This window comes from Mesoplodon densirostris, chromosome 16, assembly GCF_025265405.1.
Source record: "Mesoplodon densirostris isolate mMesDen1 chromosome 16, mMesDen1 primary haplotype, whole genome shotgun sequence".
Taxonomy (NCBI): domain Eukaryota; kingdom Metazoa; phylum Chordata; class Mammalia; order Artiodactyla; family Ziphiidae; genus Mesoplodon; species Mesoplodon densirostris.
In genome coordinates, this window is record NC_082676.1 from 85,362,626 (window position 1) to 85,375,110 (window position 12,485).

Below are 12,485 nucleotides of genomic sequence, written 5' to 3' on the forward strand. Positions count from 1 at the left end.
CCACACCAGTCATGGCAGCGGCGGGAACCCGGAGGCCCCAGGCCGCGCGCACTGCAAGGAAAGCCGCGGGCCACGCGCATGGCAGGGCCTGGCAGGCACGGGGGCAGGCAGAGGGGCTGGGGACCCCGTCTTCTCAGAGCCGTTTTGCTATACTTGGAGACACTGTCGCTCTTCGTCTTTCCCATGTACAAAGCTAAACAATTAATAAAAAGGCACCTGGAGACAGCTGAGACTCATTCATTTCATGTGACGTATTTTAAAAAAAGATAAAAAGATTTAAAAAATACTCTGGTTAACAATGCACACCTCTTACACAGCGAGCGATTCTGCAGCCGCTGCCTCGTTCGCTCGGCTTGGCGGGCTGGCCGTGTGCTGTGCGGTCAGGGGAGGAGCGGGCTTGCCGAGGGCCACGGCGGTGGCTCCCCGTAGGGGTGCTTCCCGCTCCTGCGCTGCGCGGTCGAAAGGAAGAAAGGTACGGGGAGCCCCGAATATTTCACCCCTGGAAGGACGCCGAACAGAACCTTGGAATCTGTGGCCCCGTGGCCGGGAACCTTAAAGCCGATTCCTCGCCTACAAACTGCCGAGTGAGGACATTTCAGAGATGGCCGCCCTTGGGTCCGGAGGCCCTGAGCCTGGGTCACACACATGCTCTTTGCACGCCGGAGACGGAGACGGTGGGATGGAGCCCCTGGCGGGCCGCTGGTTCTCGGGCAGGGGTTAGAGAAGAGAAGGGAGCGGCCTGCAAGAGGCACGGCCTCCCTGGACCCCCCTCCCTCCCCACCAGACTTCCTAGTCGGCGCAGGATGGAGAAGCCCGGGACCCGAGGGCTCAGGTCTTCCCAGGTCGGGGTGGCAAGCCCTTGCACCAGTGAAACACACCTTCTCGTAAAAAGAAAAGAAAAACAAAGAAACCCACTTCCTGCAGCAATGTTACAAAAAGCCAGTAAAAAAAAAAACTTTCCTAATTGAAATCTCGCGTTCACAAGTGGGTAAAATCAATCATCAGGCGTCAGATCCTCTTAAACCCAAGCTGGAGCCCAGTTCCCGGAGCTGATTGTCTTAACAAGGGTCGCCGCGGGGTCGGCGCCGCTCACACGAAGGACGAGAAGCCGGTGAGCGGAGTCCGGGCGCCGTGGGCGGCGGGCGCGAACACGGCGCTCTGCGTGGTGACCACCGCGCGTGGGGCCGGCCCGGCCTCGGCCCCCGCCACCGCCTCGTACCTGTGCGGGGCCGCGCCCGCCCGCCGCTTCCACGAGTTGTAGTAGGTGGGGTCGCTCAGGTAGTGGTTGACGAAGGAGTGCTGGGGGAGCGCGTCCTCGGACTCGGACTCGGTGCCCTGCGGACAGACGGATGGACAGCGAGGCATCAGCCAGGTGGCTGGGGGGCTGGGGGGAGCTCAGGGGGGCCGTGGACACGGGGGGCGGTCGCGGACGGGGGGAGCTACGTGGGAGGGCAGCCGTGGGCAGCAGGGCTGAGCGGGGAACAGGCAGGGCCAGGAAGGGAACCAGCACTGGCCGCCCGCGGTGGGATGGTGCAGGTCAACTGTCTCCTCCCGCTTCCCCCGCCCCAGACCTCCTACACTCCACACAAGCTGCGCACGGACCCCCAGACCTCGCCCCAAGAGACCCGGGCTGAGGTTGCGCCAAGCCAGGCAACGTGCTGCCTCCCTGCCCTCGAGTCTCTGCTGCCCAACCCATCACTGTGCCTGAGCCTGTGCCAGGAGGGTCTACACTGCACTCGTGCTCCAGGAGAGGTCTACACTCCATTTCCCACCCAGGAGAGGTCTACACAGCACTCCCACCCCAGGAGAGGTCTACACCCCGTATCCCACCCAGGAGAGGTCTACGCAGCCTCAAGGGGATGGTGTGTATCCTCGCAGTGGAGAATACAGAAGAGCATGGTAATGTGCAAGGCCTGGGGGCCAAGCCGGCCCAAGACCATGACGCAGGCTCTCACAGACCAATGGGACCCGATCCTGAGCTTGAGAGGGGGTGAGGAGGAGGCTTGTCCTTCATGGGACACACATTTCCAGGGAATGTCACATCCATGCCGATCTCCGAGGGGAGCTTGCCAAGAAAGGACACCGTAAATGAACGCGGTGTCGTGGTGTCTAAAGTGCACGGGCCCCTCCCTCTCCAGGCACTAAGGGACCTGACCCCTCACCATGCGGCCCCAGAGCAGCTGGTGGAGGAAGTGGGCCACCCATTGATGGTTCAAAATCAGTCCCTCTGAGGGTCTTTCCCCCCTTTCTTTCTACAAAACAAAGCAGCAGTTTCTAGTAAGAGCATTTAGCCCGCACAGTTTCTATGTTCATTTTCTTGAAGTAAAACTCTATGCCGTGTATTGTGTGGTCTTAGGAGTGGATTTTCAGTGCTGGAGGGTGGGCTGATCCAGACAGTGGAGGCCGAAGTATTTTCCCAGAGTGGGGAGGGCTCCCAGTTCCCCTGTCCCAGACCTGCCAGGTGGTCCCGGGGCCCCTCCCCTGAATCCTGGGAGTTTCCTGCCCCCTGGTGGGTGGGGATGGCACCCAGGCTGGCCGGGCTCTGCTCTGAGGACCCGCACCCAAGACGCTCCCCAGACCCTGAAAGCAGAGGGGTTCCACCCCGCGCCCGCTACCCTGGACCTCACAGAGGCCACCGTCCATGTGCCAAAAATGGGTCTGCAGGCACGGTGGCTTCCGGCCTTTCAAGTTCAGGGAGGGGACCGGAATCGTGGCTGAGTAAAGCCCCTCCCCTCGTGGGGCACCCTGCCAGGTGAAGGTCACCGTGGGCAGTGGGTGGGGGACTGGCTGGTCCCTCACACTCCAGCCGCCCACGGGCAGGGCGCCTCCCCGCTGGGGTCCAGGGCCGAGCCGTCAAAGGTTCAGCCACACGTGCCCTTTTTCCTCTCCCCGGGCGGTGACGGAGGCCTGGGCGGTATAAAGGGCCGAGTGTCCCCCTAATGCTGGCTCAGAATCTCCGGGGAAGACTTGGAAGAGCACAGCTTCCTGGGCGGCGGCTCCCACTCTGCTCTCCTGACTCAGTGGGTCTGGGATGGGGCCCGGGAACGTGTATTCCCTGGAGGCTCTGGGAGGATTCTGAGCAGCGGCCAGGCTGGGGTGGGGGCAGGGGAGGGGGGGACAGTCGCCTTCCGGCCTTCACCTGGCGGTCTGGGGGTGACGGCCGCCCCCGAAGGCAGCTCGGACCCGAGGGCTCACGCTGTCCGCACCCGGGGAGCAGCATTCTGTGCTGTGAGAGCGGGCGGCCTCTTGGCTGTGCAGACACCCCTCGTGTACATACGGCGGAGCCAGAGACTTCTGGGATTTTTCGGACACAGACTGAAACCCTTGCTCTAAATGGAATATTTACATAAAGTCACGACGGTGAGTCACAGATCTGGGAATTCTCAGCACGTTAAATGTAAACCATTCATGTTGTGACATCGTACACGGCTGCGGCAGAGCTCCTGGAAACGGGGGCTGACAAACGTGCCCTCCCAACACATCCCAGAGGCGCAGGACAGCTCCTCCATCACTGGACAGCGATGCCGAGACGCAGCACAGGCTTCTTCCCTGTGGACACTGCTTACGACAGAGTAGCCTCGTGCCACCTCTGTCGCTGCACCGTGACCCTGCAAGCTGGGAGTTCGGATTCCGGTGGCCGTGTGGGCCCCGGGCGGTGCGGGAGCCTCCCCTGAGCCCGGCCACCCAGGCCTCGGGCTTCCCGGCTCCAAGCCCCTCCTGCACGCAGCTTAACAGGCTCACCAGCCCCTAGTGGTCAGTCCCAAGCCCGTGATGCTCTGAAAACCAAAGGCTGTTTTTGCAACTCGTGTGGAGGCACAGCCTGACCTGCGTCGAGCTCAAGTGCCGCGGACCCCGAGCTGAACTGCTGGGAGGCCAGCCGGAGCGGGTGTCCTCAGGGGCTGCTGCAGAAACACAGCGGGGTCCACAAGAGCGCCCCCCTGGCCCTGCTGGGGATGTGACCCGACACAGGACTCAGCCCCAACCGGAGGAACGCCCGGTTCTTGAAAGTGGATCTTTTTCAGATAAGAGATCAGGCACCTGCCTCTGTGGCTGGTGGTTAAGATGTATCCTTCCTCTGTTTTCTAGAGGCCTTGAGGGGCTTATGAGGCCAAGCTCTGTGTAAACTCAGAGAAAGGAGGACAAAGGTCATGGAGAGAAGCTGAGGAATCTGTTATCAGTCCCTGAGTTGGGTCTGTCACTTCTTCAGACACTGACTTTGGTTCTAAATTTCCTGAAGCTCAGGGGAAGGAAGACACCGAAGCCCTCTTTCCTCATGAGAAATTTGTAAGGCCAACTGGCCCAAGGCAGGGGAACGCAATCAGATTCACAGGTTGCATCAGACCGAAACTCTCCGGACCACCCAGTTCCAGGAACTGACCTGGGGGCTTTCCACCCGGCCCAGCCTTCCCGCCTTTCGAGGGGCGGGACTAGCGGTCCCAAGACTGATGTAATCGGCACCAGATAGTGCCACAACACCCGAAGAGACCACCAGATAAGGAATACCCTGCGCCCTCCCAGATTCACCACACCCCTTTCCCTTCTTGCCCTATAAAATCCTGCCCAACCCTCGCCCGGGTGCGACTTCTCTGGCCCCTTTCTCTCGGACCAGTGAACCTCGCCCGGGAGCGCCCCCTAATAAAGCTCACTTGAAGCTTTCCTGTTTCGCGGTGCCGTTTGTTAAGATCCGACCTTACAAAATTCACGGAACGTTCAGGATTGGACGACAGCAATATGGTTCCTGGTTTCTCAGACGGGGTCAGGGTTTATGATGATCTGAAGACTGAACGTTAAGATTCAAGATTTCACCCTTCAGTGTTTGGGGGTCCTCCCCACCCACCGTCCCAACCACGTGAGGACGAATGTGAGAAGTCGCGATTGGGTTTCATCTCACTTTGTGTTGGAGAGAATGGAGGCCCACAGAAGTGAGTGACCATCTCAGGGTCATCCTGGCTGGGGACAGAGTGGGGGCAGACCCAGCTCTGGCGTCGCAGCCCAGGTGGCAGAGACAGAGGCTTCTCAGTGACCCTTCGGGGCCGCGTTCGACCCTAGCTGTACAAAAGATGAGACACTTCGATGGGTGGGTCTCACACCAGGTCTCTCTGGTGATGGAGAGGCCATCATATGCAGCGGTCCCTCGTTCTATAAACACGTCCCACACCCAGGGGGTGGGCGGGGCACTTCTCTCCCCTCTTTCTACCCTTGTGCCCCCTCCTGCAGCTGTTCAGGATGTGGGGAAGCCGGGTGCGCAGTCACCAGATGTCACCGAGGGGCGGCCTGGAAGGGGGCTCTGAGCTCTTGCAGGAGCCAGTACTTCTCAGAGTACGCCCAGCGCTGCTTCGGGAATGAACACGTCCCGTGTCCCACACTCACGTGTATGTTCACGTGATTAACAAAACGTAGTTTCACTGGAGACCTCTTAGTAGCTATGTGTCATTATGCATTTTCTCAACCACAGATCTCAGTGTCCTCTAGGCCTGTGACAAATGTGGGTACTAAGAAGAGGGCCTGGCAGGAGACAGTCGGGATTGGCTGTCCAGCTCACAGTGATGTCCCAGGGTTTGTGTCTGAACTGTGACCCTTTGAAGGAAGTGACCCTTGTCCCACCTTTCCCTGTGACATGGGCTGAAGGGCTTGACCCTCAGAAAGCAGTGACTGGCTAATGGGTGGGCATGTGGCTTAAGCTGAGCCAGTCAGAACCTGCCCTGGGATTTTTCCCACTGCATCTGGAAAAGCAGAGTGCTTCGTGTGGGGACCAAGCTGGGCGGCTGTCAGCCTTGAGTGGCAGGGCTGCGGGTCCAGCCAAGTGGTCCCAAAAGCTACTGTGAGAGAACAAAACCATCGTGCAGAAAGGAGAGGAGAGACTAAGAGCTGCTCCTTTAGCTTCTTGCTGTTCATTTAGGGAGAGTGACAGCGTACCCAGGTCTCACGACACACAAGGGTGGGGGCGAGGGCGGGGGCCAGGCGAGGGTGAGGGCGGGGTGAGGGTGGGGCCCGGGGCGAGGGCCTCCTGGCTCCTGCTCAGGTCTTGCCTTTGCCTTCACAAGAAGGCACTGAATTAAAATGCCATTCGTCCTTCTGCTGCCTGCCCTGCTTATTGTTTATATGACACTATTATTTTTTAATGAGGATGTATTTTAGTGATTTAGACTTATTGACAAAAAGGAAACACCGCAGGGTCTTTTTTTTTAAGTTTCCTGTGTGATAATGAAATAGCGTTGTGTGTTGGTTTCCCAGGAAACCGCAGAAGGCCAGCCTGTGACTGGATGTGCTGGCAGACGGACTGTGAGAGTTTCTAAAGGTGCACGGATGCCTGGCAAGCAGCTAATAGAGATCATCTCAGCACTTTGGGTACTATATTGGCAAGATGAAAGACTCAAATATTATTAGAGAATTAGTTAAGCATGAGGGGGTTGCTCTAAGTTAGTTGGAGGAGAGATCTTGAAAACTGTTTCTTTGGATTTCGAAAACAATTTTTAAGATGTGATTTGAACAGTAGCCCTGATGTAATTCATAAGCATCTGTGCGATAAAACAGAGACAGAGCCTCTTATTTCTAAACAGAGGGACATAAAGAGCCACAGCACGTGTCATGGGACGCTGATGGGCTAATTCAGAGCAACTCTGATCAGTCAGGTTGTTGTGCACCTGTGAACGGATTCTTAGAATCTTCACTTGAGCAATATTTCTGAAAATTGGGAGAAAAGAATGGCATCACTATTTTTTTTTTAGTGAAATGTTAGCTTCGCAAAAGAGCTCTTCCGGCCAAGACCTCATAGGGTTTCTGGCTCTGGAGGAGCGGGTGGGCAGGAAGGGAGGTCAGGAGACCCCGCCCCAGTCGACCAGTCATCAATACAAAGATCCTTCCAGAATGGCCTGAGGAGCCAGCAGGTCCTCTCCCTAGTGGGACAATGATTTAACTGGGGAAAATTATAAACGTTTAGAGTCCCTGGAATTGCTGCCAAGGGCATAATAGCAAAGGGGGGAAGACTTATTCCAGAAAATCTAAAATCACTAAAAATAGCAAGAGTCTGAGCCACTTGACCTATGACCTGCTCCCCCTCCCCCTCAGCCCAGGGTGACAGAAGCTCCACTCTGAGCACATGTGGCCAAGAAGACCCAGCTCCTAGACCAGCAATTTGGTTTCACCTGGAGCAGGAAGCTGCAGGCGTCTCTCATCCAACTGCCCACCCCCAGCTCCACAGTGTGGAACTCTATTCCAGGCAGGTATGGCCAAGAGAACTGGGCTTCCTTCCCTCACCCCATCTTCGCTGGGAGGCTGGATGATGTGCAACCGGCACAGCAGGTCGAGAATACTGAGCCCTGATCGCCCCCATCCCAGCTGGCTAGTACGGAAGAAGTTCCACACTGCCCAGAAGGCCAGGGGCTACCGTCTCCACCCAGCGCCCCACTGGTTCAGCAAGTGCGTCACTATGGAGAAGAGGGCTGTCGGCCCCACTCCAGCTTTGGTGCTGTGACACAGAGGTCCTGCTAGGGGGAGAGTCAGTCCTTACGAATGGAGAGCTCCCCTGCTCTGCCCGAGGGGAATGGCTGTATTTGGACCAGAGCAGGCCTAAGGGCATTGCTGGAAACAATGGCGACCACAGGGGTGAGAAATTGAGAGGAAGCTGGCAGCTCCATGATAGCAACAAGTGAAGTAATAATAAACCGGCCAGAAGTTTAGCAGCGAGAACCAGGCAAAGAGACAGCTAAGGAGAGCCCTCTTGGGGGTCAGAGAAAAATTCAAAGGTTAACAACATCCTGCCACTGCAAAAGGTCTGGGCTGTAATTGAATCAAACTATGGAGTAATTTATACCCTGGAGCATTGTCAAAAATAATAGAGCTATCAGGTAGTGGAGGTTAACAGCTGGGTGTGATACCCGTGGTGGTAGACAATCCAGAATCTCAATGGGGAGGCAAGAACAAGAGACAAGGGGACCCTGGCTAAGACCGGTCATCCCTGGTTGTCAGGGAAACTGCACGTGTGCCCAAGGCTGCACCTCTGAGGGGTGACATAGGAGGGTATACATTGCTGACGAAACGGACTTCCCTGAACTAGTCCAGCAAGTCACTAAACAAATAAGCAGATAAGCAAACAACAATGACAACAACCAGGGGGGTTGAATATCAGTATTCTAAGTTGATACAATATATTATCGAAAATGAGCTATTTTTAAAAAACAGGAAAGTGTGATCCATACAGAGGAAAAAAAGCAGGCAGCCTCTGGGGAGCCCCAAATATTGGCAGACAAAGACTTTGAAAGTAGCTATTATAATATGTTCAAAGAACTGAAGGAGGTTTTCGAGAGAAGATGGCGGAAGAGTAAGACGCGGAGATCACTTTCCTCCCCACAGATGCATCAGAAATACATCTACACATGGAACAACCCCTAGAGAACACCTACTAAATGCTGGCAGAAGACCTCAGACCTCCCAAAAGGCAAGCAACTCCCCACGTACCTGGGTAGGACAAAAGAAAAAAGAATAAACAGAGACAAAAGGATAGGCCCGGGACCTGCACCAGTGGGAGGGAGCCGTGAAGGAGGAATGGTTTCCACACACTAGAAGCCCCTTCGCGGGTGGAGACTGCGGGTGGCGGAGGGGGGAAGCTTCGGAGCCACGGAGGAGAGCACAGCCACAGGGGTACGGAGGGCAAAGCGGAGAGATTCCCGCACAGAGGACCGGTGCCGACCGCCACTCACCAGCCCGAGAGGCTTGTCTCCTCACCCACCGGGGCGGGCGGGGCTGGGAGCTGAGGCTCGGGCTTCGGTCGGAGCGCAGGGAGAGGACTGGGGTTGGCGGCGTGAACACAGCCTGAAGGGGTTAGTGCACCACGGCTGGCCGGGAGGGAGTCCGGGGAAAAGCATGGACCTGCCAAAGAGGCAAGAGACTTCTTCTTACCTCTTTGTTTCCTGGTGCGCGAGGAGAGGGGATTAAGAGCGCCGCTTAAAGGAGCTCCAGAGATGGACGCGAGCTGCGGCTAACAGCGCAGACCCCAGAGACGGGCATGAGACGCTAAGGCTGCTGCTGCCGCCACCAAGAAGCCTGTGTGCGAGCGCAGGTCACTGTCCACTCCCCCCTTCCGGGGAGCCTGTGCAGCCCGCCACTGCCAGGGTCCCGGGACCAGGGACAACTTCCCCGGGAGAACGGACGGGCGAGCCTCGTGCTGGTGCAACGTCACGCCGGCGTCTGACGCCGCAGGCTCGCCCCGCCTCCGTGCCCCTCCCTCCCTCCGGCCAGAGTGAGCCAGAGTCCCCGCATCAGCGGCTCCTTTAACCCCGTCCTGTCTGAGCGAAGAACAGACGCCCTCCGGCGACCTACACGCAGAGGTGGGGCCAAATCCGAAGCTGAACCCCGGGAGCTGTGCGAACAAAGAAGAGAAAGGGAAATCTCTACCAGCAGCCTCAGGAGCAGCGGATTAAATCTCCACAATCAACTTATGTACCCTGCATCTGTGGAATACCTGAATGGACAACGAATCATCCCAAATTGAGGAGGTGGACTTTGGGAGCAAGATTTATGATTTTTTCCCCTTTTCCTCTTTTTGTGAGTATGTATGTGTATGCTTCTGTGTGAGATTTTGTCTGTATATCTTTGCTTTCACCATTTGTCCTAGGGTTCTGACCGTCTGGTTTTTTTTTTTTTTTTTTACTTAAAAAACTTTTTTTTTCTTAATAATTATTTTTTATTTTTTAATAACTTTATTTTATTTTATCCTACTTCTTTCTTCCTTCCTCCCTCCCTCCCTTTCTTTTTTTCTTTCCTTCTTTCTTATTTTTTCTCCCTTTTATTCTGAGCCTTGTGGATGAAAGGCTCTTGGTGGTCAAGCCAGGAGTCAGTGCTGTGCCTCTGAGGTGGGAGAGCCAACTTTAGGACACTGGTCCACAAGAGACCTTCCAGCTCCACGTAATATCAAATGGCGAAAATCTCCCAGAGATCACCATCTCAACGCCAAGACCCAGCTTCACTCAATGACCAGCAAGCTACAGTGCTGGACACCCTATGCCAAACAACTAGCAAGACAGGAACACAAGCCCACGCATTAGCAGAGTGGCTGCCTAAAATCATAATAAGGCTACAGACACCCCAAAACACACCACCAGACATGGACCTGCCCACCAGAAAGACAAGATCCAGCCTCATCCACCAGAACACAGGCACTAGTCCCCTCCACCAGGAAGCCTACACAACCCACTGAACCAACCTTAGCCACTGGGGACAGACACCAAAAACAATGGGAACTACGAACCTGCACCCTACAAAAAGGAGACACAAACACAGTAAGTTAAGCAAAATGAGAAGACAGAAAAACACACAGTAGGTGAAGGAGCAAGGTAAAAACCCACCAGACCTAACAAATGAAGAGGAAATAGGCAGTCTACCTGAAAAAGAATTCAGAATAATGATAGTAAAGATGATCCAAAATCTTGGAAATACAATAGAGAAAATGCAAGAAACATTTAACAAGGACCTAGAAGAGCTAAAGAGGAAACAAGCAGTGATGAACAACACAATAAATGAAATTAAAAATACTCTAGAAGGGATCAATAGCAGAATAACTGAGGCAGAAGAACGGATAAGTGATCTGGAAGATAAAATAGTGGAAATAACTACTGCAGAGCAGAATAAAGAAAAAAGAATGAAAAGAACTGAGGACAGTCTCAGAGACCTCTGGGACAACATTAAACACACCAACATTCGAATTATAGGGGTTCCAGAAGAAGAAGAAAAAAAGAAAGGGACTGAGAAAATATTTGAAGAGATTATAGTTGAAAACTTCCCTAATATGGGAAAGGAAATAGTTAATCAAGTCCAGGAAGCACAGAGGATCCCATACAGGATAAATCCAAGGAGAAACATGCCAAGACACATATTAATCAAACTATCAAAAATTAAATACAAAGAAAAAATATTAAAAGCAGCAAGGGAAAAACAACAAATAACACACAAGGGAATCCCCATAAGGTTAACAGCTGATCTTTCAGCAGAAACTCTGCAAGCCAGAAGGGAGTGGCAGGACATATTTAAAGTGATGAAGGAGAAAAACCTACAACCAAGATTACTCTACCCAGCAAGGATCTCATTCAGATTTGATGGAGAAATTAAAACCTTTACAGACAAGCAAAAGCTGAGAGTTCAGCACCACCAAACCAGCTTTACAGCAAATGCTAAAGGAACTTCTCTAGGCAAGAAACACAAGAGAAGGAAAAGACCTACAATAACAAACCCAAAACAATTAAGTAAATGGGAATAGGAACATACATATCAATAATTACCTTAAATGTAAATGGATTAAATGCTCCCACCAAAAGACACAGAATGGCTGAATGGATACAAAAACAAGACCTGTATATATTCTGTCTACAAGAGACCCGCTTCAGACCTAGGGATGCATACAGACTGAAGGTGAGGGGATGGAAAAAGATATTCCATGCAAATGGAAATCAAAAGAAAGCTGGAGTAGCAATTCCCATATCAGACAAAATAGACTTTAAAATAAAGACTATTACAAGAGACAAAGAAGGACACTACATAATGATCAAGGGATTGATCCAAGAAGAAGATATAACAATTGTAAATATTTATGCACCCAACCTAGGAGCACCTCAATACATAAGGCAAATGCTAACAGCCATAAAAGGGGAAATTGACAGCAACACCATCATAGTAGGGGACTTTAACAAAGAACTGAAGGAGACCATGTGTAAAGAATTAAAGTATGTTGACACTACCACACCAAGTAGAGAATATCAATAAAGAGACAGAAATGACTTAAAAAGAACCTAATGAGAAGTTCTGGAGTTGAAAAATACCATCACCAAAATTTAAAACTTCACTAGGGGGACTCAGTGGTAGATTTGAGCTGACAGAGGAAAGCCTCAGTGCACTTGAAGACAGACTGGTAGAGATGATGCAATCTGAAAAACAAACAGAGAAAAGAATAAGAAAAGAAAAAGGACAGAGCACCCAACAACTGTGAGAACGCACGGAGTGAACCAACAGAAGCATAGTGAGAGTACCAGGGTGAGAAGAGCAAGAAGGAAGCAGAGAAAATACCGGAAGCAATAAGGACTGAAAACATCCCAAATTCGGTAAAAAAAAAAAGTCAACACACCCGACAAGCTCAATAAACCACAAGATAAATGGAACAAGATTCACACCCAGACACATCATAGTTAAAATTCTGAAAGACAAAGACAAAAAGAAACTCTTGAAGTCAGCAAGAGAAACATGACTTACCCAGTACGACAGAACTCACATAATATGAACAGCTGACTTCTAATCAGAAAAAATGGAGGACAGAAGACAATGGGGTCACACATTCAAAGTGCTGAAAGAAAACTGTCAACCAAGAATCTTATAGTCAACAAACTATTTTCAAAATGAAGGTGAAATAAAGACATACTGAGATAAACAAAACCCGAAAAATTCATTGCCAGCTGACCTGCCTCACAGGAAACACTAAAGGAAGACTGTCAGGTTGAAAG

General features: G+C 52.7%; 1 protein-coding gene across 1 annotated transcript in view; it reads right to left on the reverse strand.

Annotated features, from left to right (window-relative positions):
* Positions 1 to 1,089: 1,089 nt before the first annotated feature.
* The window catches only part of SDK1 (sidekick cell adhesion molecule 1), an 831,209-nt gene continuing 819,813 nt past the window's right edge, over positions 1,090 to 12,485 (reverse strand). The window contains exon 45 of the mRNA XM_060079272.1: positions 1,090 to 1,335. Coding sequence (XP_059935255.1) covers positions 1,090 to 1,335 — 246 coding nt within the window. The remainder of the gene's footprint in view (positions 1,336 to 12,485) is intronic.